Here is a 21,299-nt window from a genome sequence, read left to right as displayed (position 1 = left end):
TTTGAAAATTGGGGCTCTGAGAAATTAAGCAGCTTGCTGAAGTTTGCATAGATTTCAAGTGGCAAAACGGGTTTCCAAACCTGGATCCGAGTTGCCTTCTTGAGATTTGTGCCCTTCCTCTGATTGGGAGCTCTCTCCTGGGCAGCGGCTCCCAAGAGGATCACAGGAAGTGGGTCAGAGGTGTGCTGAAATGGATCCCTTAGCCCTCGGGGTGGCCGGGCAGGGTGGGGTGGGGCGGGGCGGCTGAATCACTGAGTGGCGGCTTACCTGGAGCTGCCCCACAAAGTGTTTTCTGATAGTTTCACTACCTGAAAAAGATGAGGAAACTGAAAATTCGGGGTCTTCGCGGTCATCCAGCCCAACAGCCAGAGGCTTGAAGCTGGTTAGGTTCCCCGTAAATAACTCCCGATGGATTTGTCTGGTCTTCATGAGGTTGTGTGGCCGTGTGTTGTTTCAGGGGATTGTGTTAGAAAAACAGGATTGGAGATATGAGAGAGATCAGATTAAAACTCCAAAGGGTGGGGGGAGAAAGGATTTACAAGCCATACACTGTATCTGGGGCAGCGCCAGGTCATCTGGATTTTAGTTTATTTCCTTTATGCATTTCTCCAATATACGTTTGTGGAGCACTCACTAGGCACCAGGAATTAGTCTTTTTGTGCAGGGCATGCAGAGATGAATAAAATGTGAACCCTTTTCTGAAGAGACTATCAGCTGACGTAGGGGGCTTACAGAAAAAGGCATAATTAACGGTGCTAGGATGTGATGGATAAATTCTTGGATTTATAGTTGAACGCATAGATAGGGTTAAGATGAAAACATATACATGGGGGGGGGGTGCCTGGGTGGCTCGGCTGGTTAAGTGTCCGAGTCTTGATGACTCGGGTCATGATCTCACGGTTTGTGAGTTCAAACCCCACGTCGTGCTCTGTGCTGACAGTGCAAAGCCTGCTTTGGATTCTCTCTCTCTCTCATTCTCTCTCTCTCCCTCTCTCTCTGCCCCTCCCCTGCTCGCTCGCTCTCTCTCTCTCTCTCTCTCTTAAATAAATACACGTTTAAAAAAATTTAAGCAATGGGTGTCCAAACTGAGCATCTCTGCCAGCCAGATTTGGCCATGGGCTGCCAGTTTGTGACCTTTGACCCAGGTTGGACCATGCAGCTGGGCCCTGGTGGCCTTGGATTGCCTACCAGCGTGATTTTGTTCTCACAGCGTCTCCAATAACACTCCAACTCTTCATTTTTGGCACCGCGTCTGGCTCCAGTCTTGCCTTTTGACTATCTCGAACTTTGGCCCTCCCAGGTGTCTGATGTCCTGCCAGTCCACATGTTGTTTATTTTACCGCCACGTGAACCTGGTATTTTGTGTACACCTGGGCAGCGTGGCTGGGGTGGGAGCACGCCTGCTGACGCATGTGTGCGTAACTGTTGGGAAAATAACATTTTTTTTCACCCTCGTGGACTTCCCTCCCATTCAGCCTTGTGCGACCCTTTGATGACACGTGGCAGGGTTCCTGCCGTGATATTTCTTCTCTGCATCAGGGTGCCAGGTCCTGCTAACCACTGCTCAAGCCCCTTCTGTTTATACAATCCCAAGAAGTCCCTGGAATTGCAGGATTTTATGAGCATGCTTTTCCCATGGGATCTGATTGCAGTTGGGAAGGAGCTGGCAAACCCACAGCTGCGTGAGTGAGCTTTTGACTGAACTCTGATCACATCTTATACCTGCTTAAAAGCTTTCAGTGGCTTCCTGTCACCTACAGGAGCAGGAGCTAACATGGAGCCAGGCAATTGGATATTTTATAAACTGTGTCTTCGTGCATTGGGAACTACTGTACAAGGGCCTGTTGTATGATGATGAAGCTCAGAGAGGTAAACTGACTTGCCCAAGGTCATACCATAAACATGGCAGGTGGTAGAAGTAAGACGTGAAATCCTGTCTGCCTGACTCTGAAACCTGACTTGCCCAAGGTCATACCGTAAGCGTGGCGGGTGATAGAGGTAAGAGGTGAAATCCTGTCTGAAGTTCACAGATAAATTGAAAAAAAGTAACTCTGCCAGAGTAGCTTACATGGCTCAGTGAATCCTTTGTAGAAGAGATATCTAAGTCTTACAGGATGAATAGGAGTTTGCCAGTGGTACTTTAATCCAGATGTTAAGACATCATTTCCTGGAGTTGTTAGGAAGATTAAATGTGGTTATTTATGTAAGAGCTAATAAAACCCCATGCACACATGGGATTCTTGCTGTGTCCTAGCTCTGGGGAGCCATATTGGAAATAAACACATTGGGTCATAACAGAGACTGAGGCAGGAGAGAAGGTGGATCTGAGAGATCCAGAGAGATCAAGAGGGTAGGTGGTAAGTCCATCTCACATATAAGGGGGAGCCCTGCTTTTTATCCTCGTTCAAGGTCAGCCTACACTTTTCAGAGCTTTGTAACTTTGCTAATCTCTACATAGACATATTTCCTACGTACTTAGCAAGAAAGGCTAACTGGCCCCATCTCTGAATGAACTCTAAGGGTCTTGGTATTCTATGATATATCCTGGTTACACTGGTTATCAGCAGTGGCAAATTATAATCTCTCTGGCTCTCAATTCTTTGACTGTATATTAATAATTATTTTAGAGGATTGTTTTGAGCATTACATCAGTTGACTTATACAGAGCTCCTGGCACGTAGTATGGGTACCCAAAGAATGCATATTACTCTCGTCCTTATTGAAAAGAGGGGTCAAAAGAGGAAGGAGGTGACCCAGTTTGACCTGGGGAAGAGCAATTATAAGTCCTTTTAACTTTGGAAGTTGTGTATTACTAGAAATATCATGTCGAGGGGCACCTGGCTGGCTTAGTCGGTAGAGCATGTGGCTCTTGATCTCAGGGTCATGAGTTCGAACCACACATTGGGTGTGGAGCTCACTCAAAAATTAGACATATCATGTCGACAAAAGAGGGCTGGGACTCTCTTCGTGAAAGGTCTGAATCATGCTGTTGGCTAGTTTGTTTTTTAGGGGTGGATCTGACACCCCTTTCAAAGTCCAAATGAAAAGGCCAAAATAGCGCTAAGAGTTTTAAGGTGGCTGATATTGGAGAATAAAGTGGGTTTTTTCCCTTTAAGCACTCCCAAATAAGAAAGGCCATCCAAAGTTCTTATTCACATCCATGATTAGACTAAAGACAGATGTCCCTTTGTCACGGAACCGGAGACTTTCCAACGTTGAGAAACTCAGAAACAGTGTGGTTTCTCGATACTGTGTGTCCCCAGCACCTAACAGTGCCCAGTACTCAGGAACTGTCAGTACGTGTTTGTGGAATTGCATTGAAGGCCTTGGATTTGGGCTCAGGAAACCCAGCACCGGGACCAGATCTGCCACTAATGTCTTTGTTTCTCCCATGGAGTTGCTTTCGGTTATGACAGTCTTCTTTTTGTAAAGAAAGGTCTGGACCTTCCAGCTTGGAAGAATGAACATTTGTCAAGGCAAACCCCTAGACCCAGAATATTGCATGTTCACACCAGCCCACAGTGAGTGTTTTTCATGGCAGCCCTTTTCAAAGGTAGGAAACGCCTTCATAGTAAACTCAGTTTTGTCTCATCTGGATTGTGTCCAGTACAAAAATCTGGACAAATAATCGTAAACCAAAGAAAGTTTGCACACTTCTAAGACCAGTAGCAATTAATTACTTTAAATAGAAACCCTGTCACTTACAAGCAACATAAATATTTGTATTTTGAACCTCTAAGTAGTAGTTGGGTTGACCATTCTGGCCTTAAGTGATTAAAAAAAAAAATCGGTCATATTTTAACAAGGCATACATTTATAAAGAAAGGGAGGGTCAGGTCATGGAGTAAGAAAACATGAACCAAAAGACAGACAGACCTGGGTTCAAATCCCAGTGACCAGCTGACTCAGTGTGGGAACCTTGAACATGTTACAAAACTTCTGGCCTCAGCTTTCTGTTGGGTACAGATGAAAATAATAATGCACATTTTCACAGCTGTTGTGAAAATTCAGATACATTAATTCCTAATTGGATTCCAAGTTTGAACTCAAGCCCAATGTCTTCCATCTATATTTTTCTTTTTTTCTTTCTTTCTCTTTCTTTCTTTCTTTCTTTCTTTCTTTCTTTCTTTCTTTCTTTCTTTCTTTGTTCTTTTTTTTTTTTTTTTTTTGAGAGAGAGAGAGAATCCCACGAGGGGCAGAGAGAGAGAAGTGGGGCTCACACGGGGCTTGAGCTCACCCAATATGGAACTCAAACTCACTGTGAGATCATAACCTGAGCCAAAGTCAGATGCTCCACGACTGAGCCACCCAGGCGCCCTTCCGTCACTATTTCAAACATCTGGTCCACGTTGGTGCCATTTGCCAGCTTTGCATTTTAGATGAGCTGCGGTCTTCAGTCTCTGAGCTTCAGTCTTTCATTTGTAGAATGAGCACAAGAGTGAAGTCTACACTGTAGGTAAGATGTAGAAAACTCCGTTGTAGAGTTCTCCCAGCTGCCTGATTGGAGCAGTGAGCCTGCGCTTGATATCCACATACGTGGTCTGCACCCAGTATTCTTCTGTGGGTAGAAGTGTAGGCTTTCTGCAGATATTAGTTTAATTATTACTCTCACAGATCCTGGACTTTGCTTATTCTAAGGTAACCACAGATTGGATGAAATGGCAAGTTGGACAACTCTGGGAAAGGCACTCGAAGGACTTGGTATATAGGAGCCACGGGCAGCCCCTTCCTGATGCTCTGAGTCAGGTCCTGCCGTGGGTCCCGCCCAAGTGCAAAGATTTCTTATTCACTCTCCCACCCCCACTCCTTCCCTTTCTAAAAAAGCACTTTGAGAGCAGGAGGCTGTGTTTAATTTTGTGCCAACGTGAAGCTGTGGCTGAAGGGAGCAGGGCTCTGGGGCTGGGTCACTTTGGTAACACTTCCCACATGACTTTATCAATGGGTGGGCCACAAAAACTTATCCTGTGTTTTTTTACACCCCACCCCCAAACCACCCAACCTGCTCAAGTGTTAGTTTTTCAAAGCCCAAGAAGTTTCAAAGGCCCGAACCCAACACAGGGGCCTTTCTTCACGCTTTGATTTTCTGCCCGTTAAGTGTTTGTCAGTGAGTTCGTATTTCGCCTCCTCTGCAGCCTACATATCCCAAGAGGTCCCTGGAGGTATAGGAAGTTAATTGATCCTTGATTAAAAGAAGGAGAAGTGCTTTGAATTGGGGTCTAGAATCACCAGATGGTATGTATACACACACACACACACACACACACACACACACACACACACACACTTCTTGTTTCTACTTTGCAAAAAGCTTGTAATGTACCTTTCATTATAGATAAATCTAAATTCCAGGATATTGGCTTCAGAGTGTTGGTTAAATTAGATACTGAGCACAGATGTGTATGTGGTGAATATTCAGTGAGTAATTGCCCATGCTGTTGCCTTGACTGTTCCATATAAAGCATCTTTTTCTTCAAAGGCCATGAAATTTGCTGAGCTTTAACTAATTTATCAATGTACCTCGGGGCTTCCTTCTCTGTTTCAAGTGACTCGCTTACTTTAGAAAGCACTCGAAAGTCCGAGTGTCTCTGGTAAGTCACTTTAATCCCTTTGAACCTTCGGGTGACTGAATGTGTTCATTTTTATGACTGTTTCTCCCATTAGCCTTTGGGCCACTTGAAGGTTGGGACTTAAATTCCCTCAGCACAGTGACCCAGTCAGTGCCGAGAACAATAATGGGTATCCAGATTGTCCAGATGGCAGTCCTTTATGTGGGGTTCCTCAGCACAGTTCGGGCACAGAACGGTTATTTAGTAAATGTTAGCTACTCTTGCTGTTGTCTGTGTTGACTCTCTCTTTCTTCCTTTCGTTGTCCACCTGTGTGTCTCTTCCAGCTCTGGAACCAAATCTAAAATCGTGTTCTCGTAATGGCCATCGGTTGTGATGACTGCCTTATTGAAGTCCCTAAGCTACTTTGAGTTTCTTGAGCGTACTTATTAGTCCCTGGACCCCAGAAACCTCCTACTCACATAAGGGTTCCCTCAAGCCTCCCATCCTCTGTGGGCCATCTTTAGTGTCCCTGGTGGAGAAGCCTTACGGGCCCTCCCTGTAATCTATACATACGTCAGTCTGCCCATTTAGAAATATTTTAGTGCGCTTGTGTTTGCAACTTTCTTAAAATACCATAAGCCTCTTGAGGTCGGGTGCTATGATGTATTCACCTCTAGGTTCCTAGTCATTAGCACTGGGAATTTTTTGGAAATGAACTGATCAAGAACTATAGTAGTTGGTTATAAAGACGGTGCCAGTGTTGGAAATGGACATCCTGCTTTGGAAAAGAACAGCCTCCTCTCTGGGTCCTGGAGAGGCAAGGAAGGCATGGTGCTGTGTCTCTTGAGGACCAGCTACCCCATTGGAGAAAATGCCTATGCTTTTCCCATCAGCTGAAGGGAATCCGAGGTTACTGTCTCCTGGAGTGAAGTCAAGACTTGACTGGCATCACCCCCGATCATACCACACATTTTTAGAGGAAACAGAAAAAGCCATTGGGTCTTCTAAATGCTCTCTCCATGCCTTTCAAGAAAATAAACAGAACACATTCAGATCCAATTCTTGACTGTTTGTGGGCACCATCCACATGATCAGAACCGGAAGCTCCCCGAGCTTTAGGCAAGGGAGGAAGAGAAAGGATTTGGATTGCTCCCAGGTTAAGAGAGGGCAAAGGAACGGAATAAACAGATTTTCTTTACTAACTTTCTCTGTGGGATTGTTTCCCCCACCCCCTCTTGGTCCTTTTAACATTTATTGAGTGTCGGTGGTGCGTGCCAGACCCCGAGCTGACATGACCCAGTGCTGTTGCCTGGTTTCCTCTAACTAAAACCCCTTCCTGCACTGATTTTATTCCATGACGTCTTGCCCTACTAGATTGCAAGCTCCCTGAGGGCAGGGCTCGTGCCATCTTTGTACCTCGTGTACATAGTGAAGATTGAATCAATATTTGTCGACTAAATGAATGGATTAGTGTAGTCGATGACATCATCCCAGCAATCCCAAAGCTAGACTGCACTCTTCCCATTGCAGAGATGAGAAGAGCGTTTTGGAGATGTGAAATAACTTGCTCAAGTAGCTGGGAGCAGAGTTGAGGTCATTAACCCAGTTCTGTCTAACTCCACAGCTCTTTTATATGTGTTTTATTGTCCTTAGAAACATATGTTTTACAGGCCTATCATGTGAACACCATTAAAAATAGAAGCTGGGGCCTAAGAGCCCAGCCCAAATGTAAGGCACTCGAGGTCTGTTCCCTTCCTGAGTTTATTAGCAACGCTTTGGCTCCCAGGCACCACAGAGGCTGCGGCCGGGCTCAGACGTGGAGCTCAAGGTTTTTATCACGATGTGTGGAGCTTTAAAAGCGGACTATTAATATCATAGTGCTGGCTTCTCGGCTACTTTTCGTAGCCAACTTGGCCCCATTTCAAAATGTTTAGGCAGTGGAATGAAGATGGTTTGGGCCCGTAGGATATTTTTTTCTCTCCCAGCGCCCCACCCCCCAAAGATCAGCTGACTGTTCTTGCCCCTTCCTCGCCACAGCATTCCCTCCCTGCCTCACCTCTCCCGCTTCACTCTTTTGCAGAGACACGGTCTCAAGAGCTAATGGTTATTGCCTTCCAGGGTCCCTCTGTGTTTACTTTGAGAAGGTCAGGCACAATGCTGTGGTATGTTGCTGTTTCTTTCTTTTCAAAGCACTAGTATGAATTTGATAAAGTAAATTGTTGTTCTAGCAGGAAGCAGTTAGGGGTCACAAAATAAATAGCCGTAGAATTCAAATAAATCCAAAGAATAAAACCAAATAAATCCATGTGTGTATGCACAGTGATACATAAATACACTTTTTAGAAAGTGAGCGTTTTTATCGCTGCTGGTCTGGACCAAAGTAATTGAAAAATTGTGGAGTTCGTGGTACATTTTTTTTTTAAGAGGCGGTCTGGGGCTTCGAGCGACGTGACGTGAATTCAATTCTTTTTGAAAAACACGAAAGTGGAATTTTATCTTTTCAACCACCGCTTATCTTGGGATTTTTCGGCTCATGAAATTCACAGTCGGACGAAACCAATTTGCAAAGTTAAATCAGGGATTCAGGCATTTGGGGGTAGACTAAGAGACCCTGAAGGAGCTAAATATTCTCTCTAAATATTCTCTCGTAGTCACTGTTCTCTTCACTTGAAGATGAACGGCACATGCTTAACCGATGATGAAAAATGACCTCTTCAGGTTGTTGGGAGATCCAATACAGAAATGAATGAATGCCTTACACATTGTGGATGGCTCTTACGTCGGTGGTGGCTGTTAGCAGGATGTTCTTCTTGGTCTTCCCTAGTCCTAACATTTACTGGCTCACCTTTTACTTAGGGGAGTGGTATTGCAGCTTGGTATTGAACTTGGGTGGTGGGGGAAGAGGTCTTCCAGTCTGAGAGAAGGGTAGGAACTGAGGCAGGAGTCGCCGTGTCCTGTTTTCTTGGAGGCTGTGTCAAGGGGGCCACAGACCATGAGTCAGGAGACGGGAGGTCCAGGTCGCGGGGCACTCCAGAGGTCACACTTTATCTCGTGCGGTGCACCGGCGAGCCGCGGAAGAAACTTAAGCAAGGCAGTGACGTGCTCGTGGTCAGGAAGTGAACCGGTAGATATGTGTGAGAGGCGGTGAAGGTCAGGAGACCGATGCGGAGGCTGCTGCAGTGACCAGGCCAGAGATCTTGTAGGCCTTCGCCTTTTGCTCCAGGGTTGTGGGGAACTTTTCCTAGCAGGTGATGGAATCCATTCGCCATGACCTTTAAGGGAATGGCATCTGAGCCGAGCCACTGATAAACCAGCAGCAGCTGCGGGAGCAGCTTGGTGCTCCCAGATGCCCTTGGGCTCCGCTCCAGAGCTCCAGGCCGCAGGGCCCCCTGCTCAGCTCTACTTCGTCTTGGTAGGGACTCTTCAGTGGAAGAAAATGGTTGAAAAGGGCACCACTGAGCAGCTACCGTGTGCCAGGCGCTACGCTGGAAGTCGCGTGTGGCTGGTTCTCCTTTTGTCGTCCCTGCAACTCATGTGTGGGGAGACTGAGGCTCAGAAAGATGGAATGACAACCAGGGGTCACATTGGACCTGAGATCCAAATTCAGCTCATCTGACCCCGAGGCCTTCACGGCCCCAAGCAGCAGAGCCTTACGACGAGCCTCTCGAAGGGGGAATGGTGACGTCCGATGCACTTGGCGAACGACACATCATTAGACTCATTGTCACTCGTTGGGCTTTAATGTCCGCAGGGTGTGGTCGCGCGGTGGGAAAGCTCCTCCCCGGCTCTTCCACTGCCTCCCACTGTGCCCTGGGACAAGACCAGAGAATAATGCGTTGCTCCTCCCGGGGGCGACCAGGAAGGAGAGGGCCTGCAGGTGCTGAACACTCTCTGTGGGCCGTACATAGCTGCAAATGCGCGAAATTCCTGTCCCTGGCAATGGTGTTAGACCTGGGCTGGTCTTTGCTGCAAGTCATTCTCCGGCCTCCTTTTATTGATGTTTTCCCTTTCTCTCTCCTCTCCCTTTTTTAATTTTCCGGTGCATGTGATGGTTGCGTCTGGACCAGCGGGCCTGCCCTTCCTCATCATTGAGACAAGCACCATCAAGCCTTACCACCGAGGGTTTTACTGCAATGACGAGAGCATCAAGTATCCTCTGAAAACCGGCGAGACCATAAATGATGCTGTGCTCTGCGCCGTGGGGATTGTCATCGCCATCCTCGCGGTAAGCGCCCGGGCTGCCATGCTCCACCTGTCCGACTTCCCCTGTGCCGTGTTTCAGGATATCTGGGCCAACGGAGGTTGGCCGCGCAAGCAGAATTTCATTCGGTTAATAACAGTGTGTATTTCACGCGGTTAATGCTGTTACCAAAAGCATATACTAAAAGTATCGTCTGTATACACACATACATACTGAACGTCTTCTAAAAGTATGCTAAGCACCCCTCTACTCTACTTTGCGTGCATTATCCTCACAGCCATCCAGTGAAGTCCACATACCGTCCTTGTCTTTCTTCCACAAGTTAGGAGACTGAGGTCTGCAGAGTGAAAATAATTTGCCCACGCTCACTTGGAGCGGTAGAGTTGGAATTTGAGCCCATCGGTCCCTTACCCCAGAGTCTGACCTCTGAGCCATGAAGGTGAGCCCCCGAGGAGGGGTATCACAGGCATGTTCTGCTGTCTTCACACTATGGCTGTGCCTCTGTAACAGTCATGCCACTGGTGTTCTCTGGCATATTGTTTACTTCTCTCATCCAGGGGCTGTGGTGGCAAAGCGAAAATAAAATTGGGACTTGGCATCAAGAGACCGAAGTTCTAGACCTGGCACCCCGCTGACAAGCTGTACGTGCTTAAAACCAGGGATGACCCCCTTGCTGCATAGTGTTGTATTGAGGAGGAAAACAGAACATGAGCATTGAAATACTTGGCAAACTCCTGAATTGCTGAGCGGGTTACTCAGGTGCAAGTGTAAAGTCTAGACTTACATACAGCTCATCCCTTAAAGGATGAAGGCCTCGTTGGGAATGCACACATGTGCCACGGTCTTTGACAGAGTCCAGAATTACTTTGGAGCAATGTTAGCCTCGTGGAAATTGGGGCATGGCCTACTTGGGCTTTACTTGGGAGGTCACCACCTTTTGTTTTTAGATGTGTCCATTTGGGGTGTTTGGGAGAGTAATTGATGATAATCCACTCTCCTAATTTGTGAGTCATACATTTTCACAGATGTCCGTTCCACATCTCCAGTATTTTCTGTTCTTTGCCCTTGAACCCCAGCCATGTAGACATAAGGGATAGGCATCATGTCCACCAAGATCGTAAATTCTCCCTCTCAGATCCTTGAGTCATGTTTATATTAGCCAGAGCCTGGAAGCTTATCTTTGGCCTATATGAGAAGCCGAGAAGGAAGGAAGCTAGAGTTAAACACACTACATGTGAATTGAGTGCTAGTATTCCCATTATACGAATGGAAAATCAGAAGCTCGAAGGGGTTAAGTGATAGGTTCAAAGTCTACAGCGAGTAAAAATTGGGGCTCAAGCCTATCCCTGGCTTATTTCAAAGCCCTGCTTCCATTTTGCAGGCGTGATTTCAAATGCAGAGTGGCTGTTCTATCCAAATTAATTGCTTAAGGGATCGGCATTTGTCTACTCATGCCTACTCTGGATCACATGGAAGCTGCTGATGGTCCTGAGCCGCATTTCATGAAGTTTTTCTTTTGACTTCCCCACTCTGGGGGTTGGTTGTAAACTTTGAGACCCCTCTTTGTTTTTTAATAACATCGTAAACCAGGCACACAATCAACAGTTTGAAATTGGGGAGGGGGGGGAGGGGGGCGGGTAGAATTCTTTCCAACCTTTAAAATAAAAACAGTCCATTGGGCAATGCTCGTAGTTTCTTAAAGGTGCACTGAGGATCTTTGTGTTCAGAAACTGAGAGATATAAAATCTAATTTTACTGTTTGTTCCAAATGGACAGTGTGGGGTTGAGTTCTGTAGGAAGAATGGCTTTTCCTGGAAGAGAAGTTTGTCGTAGAAGGCACGTAATTGTGCAGTATCGTCTACTAAGGTTTGAACAGGTGTCTTTGACACTTGGGAGGATCAGTTAATTGAGTGCTTTTAGGAAGCTGACTATAACCCAGGAGTGGTTAAGATAAGAATAGCACAGGGACAAAGTGTCACATGCCCTTTGCTCTTTCTACACGCAATTGTTCTTGGCTTCGGCTTGCCTAGTGGGACTGCTCCCAGACCCAGCACGGGAGCGAGGCACTCTTCAGAGGCCGTGGCACCCCAGCTACGTGAATCAGGTGAATCGTGACTCTGTCCAGCCCTCGTTTTCCTTACCTGTGTTCAGATTCACTCATGGGCCTTGCTCTAAGGATCAGATGCCATCATTCGTGGGAACGGACTTTGTAGCAGATGGACCTGGGGTGCCAAAGTGGCTTTTCTGAGGGCTGTGCTTCTCGTCTGTTCTTCCTTCCTCAAGCAAAACTCCTGGTCAGCAGCTCTTTCCCTGCTGTCGGCCAAGACCAGCCCCTTCTTCCTCTTGAAATGCTAGCATTTCTGAAAAAAAAAAAAAATCTGCTTTTAGGAGTTTGGTTTGGCTTGCTCTTCTCCTCATGTCATGTTGGTGTTTTAATTAAAAGCCTCCCTGACCTCCCAGGTTTCCTTGAAACGGTCAGTCGTGCGCTGTGACCTTGGTTATAGGATGAGCAACGGCATTGCTTCCACATCCCATACAGTGTCAGCAAAATAGGTTTGGATAGTGCTTTCCTCTAGTTCTCCGTGCTCCTCCCACCCACCCCCTCCAAAACCCAAAACAAAACAGGCAAAACAGATAATAATTAGTGTCCTTCGTTAGGTGCCACTGTGTGCCATAGAAACTTACAAACTGTGTTCAAGCATTTCACCCGTGCGGAAACCCTGACAGCTAGGTAACCTGCCTCCATATAGTCTGGAGTTAAAGGCATGTGCTCCGGTGCCTCTCTGAACTCCCGCTGTGCAGTGTGTATGCAGCAAGTGAATTAACCCCGCTGAGCCTCAGTACGCCCATCTGTTGAATGGAGATACTATATCTCCTTATTAAGGTTTTTAGAATTAAAAGAGATGATGCATGTAAGGTAACTCAGTGCTTGGCGCCTGGGGCATCCTCGATAAATGTTAACTGTTTTCATTATAAATGACTAAACAGTCAAAAAGTGGTGGAGTGACTTTGCAAAGACCTCATGTCTAATAAAAATAGAATCAGGAAAGGAACGCCAGCCTTGGGACCCATCCTGCCGCTCCTGCTCTTTCCTTGTAGTTAATTCACTAAAACCCAGATCTCTTGACTCTTCCTCCCATGCTCTTTGCAAAAGGACCTTTACCTCTGGATCCAGCTGGGGGCATGTGTGAGATGTGGGCTTATAACGAGGTCTGCTTACCCACTTCCCTGCCATTAAGTACTAGAGTACTCATGGAAGTAAGCAGAGGCAAGACCTCAGAGGAGAAATGAGTAATTCACTTTAGTGCACCCGATTCTGGAAAAGCTATATACAGCTTAAATTAAACAACAACAACACGTTTCCCACTTCCCCATCATGACTGGTCACAGAGCCTGGCTGCCTCCATCCAGGATCTGCTTCTGATCAGAGGGCGTGAGTGACAGTCAGGGAGGGTGGGGGTGGGGAACCCGGTCTGGAAATCTAATCATCTTGATATTTGCTGCCCGGGCCTTCTCCTGCCGACCTCGGGTTTGTTTAAAACAACAAGAGAATCCTTGGCTGACTTGCACGCCCCTGCTCCAGTCTGAGTGTCCCCACAGCAAAGGAGTGGGGTGGCGGTGCCGTTTCAAATGTGACCGGGAGGTGCAAATCATCAGAAGTTATAGAGAAAGCAGACACCTTTCGATGGCAGGAGATATGGAAAAATCTAGTCGCTTTGACTTCTTTTTCAGATGTATCTCAGATTCTGGAATTATAGCATAATAGGAATTCCTTCCAAATCCACAAAGCAGCGGTTCCTATCTCTGCCTTGTAAAGGTTTAATGACTCTAGCAGCAGAGAGATTAGGAGCAAAAACAGTGAAGTATCACCCCCTACCTAGCCTCCTCTCAATTTGCCTTGTACCGCACTATGAAGAGTATCAGGGGCGAAGATTTTAATATGGAAAAATGCTCAGTATTCTTTTTAAATCAACGTGGGCTCAGGGCTTGCTTTGGTCAGGCCCTGAAAGTGGTTTATATAGATTCTTAGCATCTAGGACTTGATGTGTGAATGAGTCACGGGTGAATCCCCTTCTCCCTCTGGCCATATAAATTTGACTTTTCCTCTCAGATCCCATTGAATGGGACTTCTGTAATAATACTCCTAACTAGAGAAAGAGCTCAGACTTTGGCATCATCTGGTTTAGGTTTATGTCCTAACTTTTGTGCTGATTATTGATTGTCAGACCCCTTTGGAAAAGAACTATACCTTCCTTTCCTGTAAGATGGTGACAGTAGCTCCCCAACCCCCTAGGCTTTTCTGGAGGTCCAATCAAGTGACATTATGTGTGTCATTGGCGAGAATCCTCCTTGTCATTGCTGTAGTGTCATACAGGTAACAGAGTGCCCATTATGTGCACATTCCCTTATTTGCACCTGGTGGTGATTCTGGGAGGTTGACTCTTAAAGTTAAGGCCACTGGGGATCAAGGATATTAAGTGACTTTCCCATAACTACTTAGTGGCAGGGCCAGACCAGGGGTCCTCTGATTCACAGGTAAGGCTTTTAAAATAATAATAATGATAATGATAATGATAATGATAATAATAATAATAATAATAATATAAGGCACCATTGCTGCCTTATAAAGCCTGCCTGCCTGCCTTCCACATTCACTTGTCTAGCACCCCCGAAGTAGCAGGTGCTGGGGACCCGATGGTGATCCTGCTGCATCTCAAGCAGGCAAACAGCACCTTCAGTATTTCTGCCTGGTAATGTGATTTGTGTCTGGGTATTGTCTCCCCAGCTAGATGATAGGTCCCTGGAAGGCTGAGACCAGCCTTTTCTTCTTGCCCATGGTATGTATTAAATAAACCCCAGGCAGACATCTCCCTCTCCAGGAAACATTCCTTGGCTGCCTCCTTCCCCACCTTCCAAAGGTCCCAGAGATCCCTGGGCTGGCCTCTGTCTTTGCCGTTACTGTGTGCAACTGTCCTATCTTTTTCTCGGTGACCCCGTTAGCTGCAGCAGAGACAGGGAGCGGCCTGATCTGATTTTAAATTGCTAGTCTCTAGTGCAAGGCCCAGACTGTGGTGCTCAATACACGTTTGTAAAAATCACAAGCCATACATTTTGGGAAGCAAATCAAAAGCATTAGGCCAGGAGATGTCAGAGGACCTAGGCAGCCGGGCAAAGTATTCCATGTGCTTCCCTAAAATCTTAAATACGGTCCCCGACGCACGCGGGAACGGGCTGTGTAGCACACGGCAGATGTCTTGCTGCAGAGACAAGAAGAAGAGCTTAATACCTCCAAGACTTGTTTATTCAGGATCGGGCTTCAGTGTGCCCACATCTGGACTTCATTACTTCCTCCCCACCCCTCCAACCCCTTTATCTGAGAGCACACTGCCAAGAAAACAAGGTTCCCCAAGATTGCCTCATTAAGGGTTAGTCGAGTTTTCAACTCTGCAAAAAGTGAAGTCGGGCTGGCCCAGCGGTGCCCCGGTAGGAGACCCGGTCCCCCAGTTTACAATCCACTAGGCCTGTGCAATTACCAGGACCACCCACAGAGAGTGGCCGCATGAATCCTTCCACTGTGTCGGTCCCTGATCAAATGGCACAGAGTTCTTCTGAGACCTTCTTATCCCTGAGGGGATGGTGGCAGGGGGCATCTATTTGCAATTTAACAAACACGGGCATCGGGATTAGGATTTAGTTTGTCCCCTTCCACACACACACACACACACACACACACACACACATACACACACACACACACACACACACACACACACACACACACACAGTCCGTGCTCTGGCACCAGTTTTTCCTCAGGCACATGTAGCTCTGAGGGGGTTAATGACCACTTGGAAAATGTCTCCAGTGTGCAAGTGGCTTTTCATTTGTCCATTTAAAACAAATTTTTTTTTGATGTTTCTTAATTTTTGAGAGAGACACAGACAGGATGCGAATGGGTTGGGGCAGAGAGAGAGGGAGGCACAGAATCTGAAGCAGGCTGCAAGGCTCCGAGCCGTCAGCACAGAGCCCGACGCGGGGCTCAAAGTTGGAAACCGCGAGATCATGACCTGAGTCGAAGTCGGATGCTCAACCGACTGAGCCACCCAGGCGCCCCTCATTTGTCCATTTTAAATGATAATGCTCTGGAGGCCGAGAAGTCCATTCTGTGAATCATTGTCTGTTCGGGATTGGGGCAGAGAATCAGGTAACATTTACAAGCTATCTGATGGATGGGAAACTAATGCCTTATCTTAAATCCTCTTCTTTAGTTAGATGAGGTAGGTATTATTATTTATTTTTATTTTTATTTTTTTACGTTTATTTTTGAGAGAGAGAGCATGCCCGGGGTAGGAGCAGAGAGAGGTGGGGACAGAGGATCTAAAGCAGGCTCTGCGCTGACAGGAGAGAGCCCTACGCGGGGCTCGAACTCGCAAACTGTGAGACCGTCAACCTGAGCCAAAGTCGGACGCTTAATCGGTTGAGCCACCTAGGTGCCCAGAGGTAGGTGTTATTTACCCTGTTTTACAAATGAAGGAGGGCACGGAGGCTCCCAGGGGAGAAGTGGCTAGTTTAAGGTTACTCTGTTTAGTGAATGAGGGAGCAGAAATGAGAACCCAGGTCTCTGTGGCTTCAGAGCCCAGTGCCTGAACTGACATTTATTCAAGGCCTGCTCTGCCAGGAGCTATGCCAAGTGCCCTTTATTTCAGTGAGCTGTAAAACCTTTTCGTTTCTGGGCTTGGGGAGCTCAGCGTATGGCGGAAGGCAAAATGTTGAGACCGCTAGGCAGACGGCCGCCTAAGATCCTCCCGTGGACGGTGTGCAATAGTGTTTTGGGCAAAGTGGCTTTTGCAGAAGGTGGTAACCTGCTGGGAGGGTGGATGTTGGGTGAGTCCTCCCCCCTTAGAACAAGCAGGCTTTGTGGTAGACACCTCGCCCTAGGACCCAGATGCTACCCTAGGGGTTTACGGTCTAAAGGGGAAGCCAGGCAACTACAAGACTGACAATACTGTTCCCCGCAGGGAGACTGAGGAGTTGGTCAGAGAACAGGACGGGGGCCAGAGCGCCCCCGGTGGTGCTGGTGGTGCCCCCCCCCCCCCCCCCCCCCCCGTAACCGAGAGCTTCAAGGGTAAAACAGGCCAAAGGCTGTAGATGGTGTGATGTATAAATCAAGTGCTGCTGTGAAAATTCAGAGGAAGATCACTGAAGGTTACTTTCATGGGTCAAGACTGGGATCATCATTGTCCCCCTCATCATTCATTGGGCACTGGTCCCACTTAATCATCACCACAGCCCTTGAGCTCTTGGTATTGGCATCGTCCCTTTTTCACACATGAGGAAACTGAGGGCTACAGCGCTCTGTTGTCCAGGACCCATTAAGTGAAGAGAGCCGCAACTCTCCCCCATGCACTCGTTGATTGATGGAGCTCCGCCTTGAAGGGTGGGTGGGACTTCCATCAGAGATCCTGACCTTCTAGGCAGAAGGGCTTGCTTGGAGAACGAGAGGCTGGAACAATGGAGTGTTTTCAGGAAACGTAGAGCAACCCTGTTTGGCTGGAGAAATAAGAGTATCGGGGAGTAGATGGTGATAAGGTAGAAAAGGATCACAGCGAGATTGTGAAATTCCTTGAATGTCAAGGAGTTTTTACCCCAGTTAATCGGCTGGAGATTGTGATGAAAGCCTTTCAAGCTAGCTTCGTCAATTTTGCAGCCAAGGTGAAGAGGAGGCCTGAACCACGATGGGGCTGATGCAAGGGGAAGAGAGAGAGAGAGAGAGAGAGAGAGAGAGAGAGAGAGAGAGAGACGGATACGGGACCCCTTGTAGAAGTAAGATGAGTGGAATTGGAAGACCATGCGACAGCCTACAGGGTCATGTCTTTGCAGTTAAATGATGGTAACTTGAGCAGGAATAAGGGGAAGAGGAGTGAGGTTTGGGGAAAAAGTGGGAATGGGTGTGACAGACTGGGTTAGGTTGACATACTGATACCATTGGTTTGATAACTGGTTGGGAGATTTGGCAGAAGATTGGAAGAAGGCTGACCACTGGGGTAAGGGGTAAGCGGAAAGTAGAGCTGGGGTGAGGGGGGAAAGAGAGAGAGGGAAGTGCCCTTTTGATGGTCGTCTTCACAGAGGTAATAATTGGAACTGTTGAAGCAGCAGAGATCAGGGCAGAAAGGCAAGGCTTCAACCCCAGGAAGACCCACGTTTATCTGGGAGAACCCTGAAGGGGAGCCTCTGGAAGGAGAAACGCATTTGAGAAATAGGAAGAAAAGCATGGTGGTGCGATATTCAGGAAGTTCAGGGGATTCAGTGTCAAAAAAGAGCATGAGATGGGCAGCAGGCAGTGCTACAGAAAAAACATTCAGGAGACCCTTACGCGGACAGGCAGAGCTAGCCATCTAGGACACCCGTGGCTTTGAGTCCCTGACTTTTGGGAAAATGACGATGCTTCGCACTTCAAATTTTTTTTTTTTTTTTTTACATTTATTTATTTTTGAGAGACAGAGAGAGACGGCGTGAGCAGGGGAGGGGCAGAGAGAGAGGGAGACACAGAATCCGAAGCAGGCTCCAAGCTCTGAGCTGTCGGCACAGAGCCCGACGTGGGGCTCGAACTCGTCAACTGTGAGATCATGACCTGAGCCCAAGCTGGACGCTTAACCGACTGAGCCACCCAGGCGCCCCTACGATGCTTTGCACTTCAGACTGCCTTCTTCCTAAGGCTTCTGGGCTTAGGGCAGCCACTGCTGATTTCCGCCATAGCTAGCTTCTGTGGCCTCTCTCTGGCCTCTTTGCTGTCTGTATTCTAGATATTGGAGTGCTGGCTTATCCACGGAGTCCAGAAACTCCACTGGTGGCCTTGGACAGAACTATGTCCTCAGTGCTTTTCCCAGTCTGCGAGGCACTACTCTTCCACCCAAGCAGGAGAAGCAGTGAAGATTAAATTTCTCATCATTTATTTCTAGTCATTAAAGATACTGCATTTTGTTGTCCTGGATGGAGCATCCAGCTTCAGAGAAAATCCAGCCACACTTCTGTCTCCGTCCCGCGAAGCGGGATCCAAATAACATTACCTTTTTCCTTTCGCTGGGGACTGAAAAAAATGATTCTCCCTTCTTTATTGTCCATCATCCAGTGTTTGTTGAATGAATCTATTCTTCTGGATGGAAAGAAGTTCACTAGTCTGCATAACTGAGATGTGAAAGAACAGGTTGGCCCTCTGTGGCTAGCAGGGACTGAGGTGGGCAAGCGTTTGGCAAGATTACCTGACCTTCCCAGGTGTTCTAGGAGCACCCGTCTCACTGGAAACACAGACCCTGCCGCCTGCTGGGACATCTAAGAGAAAGCCAGCTTGACGCCATCGGACAGGACCCAGGAGCTAGAATGAGGAGTCCAGGCTGCAGTGACAGTTCTGCCATTGCCTGATTTCTGAGGGTGATTCCCTGGCCTCCCCGGCCTTCCCCATACTCACTTATAAGGTGTTAATAATAATTCAGCAATAGGATGTTGTGAGAAGCAGATAATGCAGTAGTTGTGAAAATGCTTTGTAAGCTATAAAGTGCTAGGCGAATATTATTATCCAAGCAGGTCAAAAAATAAGGAAGTTTGTCCTTCAAACTCGGCAGGGGAAGAAGATGAGTTCTCAGTCTCTAAAAGAGGTGTTTGTTGGGATGCTGTGCAAAAGTCTGACTTTTCTTGGGATAACTTACAGAGTGGCCTGTGACAGATGACACGAACAATGCACTAGGCTTTCCCTTGCTGCCCTGGGTTGAGACTTCTGCTTTGTCCCCCTGAAAAAGACATCCTATGGATAAAGTGGTCAAAGCCAACATATCCATACACATGTTTTCTGGTTCTACTCTGGAGGGGTAGTACTTCCAAACTCTTCACTTTGGAATGTGCTTTTCCAAGGAGCTTTTGAAAGTATCTTAGAGAAGATATTTTCAGGGCGCCTGGGTGGCTCGGTCGGTTGAGCGTCCAACTTCATCTCAGGTCATGATCTCATGGTTTTGTGAGTTCGAGCCCCGTGTCAGGCTCTGCCCTGGCATCACAGAGCCTCTGCTTCTCTCTGTCCCTCCCCCACTCATGCTGTCTCTGTCTCTCTCAAAATAAATAAATAAACTTAAAAAAAAAAAAAAGAAAAGATTTTCTACAAGTATTTGTTAATGTTGTGTTTCCTCTTCCCGAAGGGGAAGAGAAAAAAATTGTAAGAGAGCTCTAGGCTTTTGACATACCACCTTCTTCGTCCCTTGGCAATCCTACCAGGTAGATGTTATTGACGTTATTTTCATAGAGGAGGAGCCCTAAGCCCAGAGAGGCGAAGTCACTTGCCTAACGTAAGATGTGCTATTCAGGCTGAGGTTTTTCTGGCTCCAAAGTCAGTGCTGCTTTGACCACCCTGTGCTCTCTCTTTTCCAAAAAGTCAACGCTCTCCAGAGAGGAACACTTCCGATATTGGTGAATATGTGGACAGTTGAGGTCTTTTACACCAGAAAGGAGAGGCGGAGAGGAGCTGTCTTGGAGTTGGGGACAAACCGTCACCGTGGTCGGGTGGGGGTGGGGGGGCAAGCGCTGGTCGTTTTCTGTCTCCTTGTAGCTTTAATTGCGATGCTTCCCCGCTTTATTAGTTTCCAGATTCTGTGCCAAGTGCTTTAAAAGGCAGGTAGGGGAGAATTCTCCTCTGCTGCCTGGCAGCTTGCCATTACCCCCGGAATCTGTTGCTTGCTATTTCAGAAAGGGATCAACATTGAAGGCATTTTTCTCAGTAGTGAAATTTACATATCACAGCCTTGCTGACTGAAGCAGAAATGAGGGCTCCAGGGGCTGGAGTCTGGGGGTGGGGACAGAGCCTTTGTAGGGGGAGGGAAGAGCTTATTTTATTACCCGGGAATAAAAACATTGTGAGTAATGAATAAAGTCCGAAAGCAGTAAATCTGGAACTCCGGCGTTAGGTGTGTAACGTGTCGGAGAACAATTTAAGCCTTCGCCTCTTCGGCAGAGGTGAGGTATTCGGGCCGCCTTTCACAGCCCGAATTTCATTAAATGGCCTTTTAAGGGTTAGGATTACAAGAAGCCAAGTCCGGCTGGTTCATAATGATGATTTATGGCTGTGTTGTCGACTCCCCGACCCTTCTGTACAAGGGGATAGAGAAAATACATAATTTGTTGCTCATTAACTGTAAGATCTGTCAGGGCTGCCCCAGAAGCCATGTGGTCCTGGAGTCATGTGTCTGCTAAATGGCTTCAGCCTGGCCCTGTCCTTGAAAATACGCAGTTGCTGTTGGGCCGTGGAGATCGTTTTTAGTAACAATAGAAATACGGCTGATCCCCAACTTAGGAGGGTTTGACTTACGATTTTTCGACTCTACGGGGGTGCACAAGCAATACCCATTCAGTAGAAACCACACTTTGATTTTGAATTTTGATTTCTTTTTTTTCCTGGGCTAGTGATCCACGGTGCTGGGCACCAGCAGTGAGCCACGGCTCCCAGTCGGCCTTGCCAGCACGAGGGTAAACAGCCGGTACTCTTCACGTCATTCTGTGCCCGTGCAACCGTTT

The 21,299-nt window shown here is 47.3% G+C and overlaps 1 protein-coding gene across 4 annotated transcripts in view; it reads left to right on the top strand.

The window, feature by feature from the left end:
* Positions 1–21,299, top strand: part of PLPP3 (phospholipid phosphatase 3) — an 89,697-nt gene that overhangs the window by 37,827 nt on the left and 30,571 nt on the right. For all 4 annotated transcript variants that reach the window (XM_023258742.2, XM_023258741.2, XM_019837081.3 and 1 more), the window contains one exon: positions 9,615–9,772. In XM_023258742.2, coding sequence (XP_023114510.1) covers positions 9,615–9,772 — 158 coding nt within the window. The remainder of the gene's footprint in view (positions 1–9,614; positions 9,773–21,299) is intronic.

The sequence above is a fragment of the Felis catus genome, chromosome C1 (assembly GCF_018350175.1).
Source record: "Felis catus isolate Fca126 chromosome C1, F.catus_Fca126_mat1.0, whole genome shotgun sequence".
In the NCBI taxonomy this organism is placed as follows: domain Eukaryota; kingdom Metazoa; phylum Chordata; class Mammalia; order Carnivora; family Felidae; genus Felis; species Felis catus.
The sequence above is the reverse complement of the archived record's forward strand: the minus strand, read 5'-3'. Positions and strand labels throughout refer to the sequence as shown.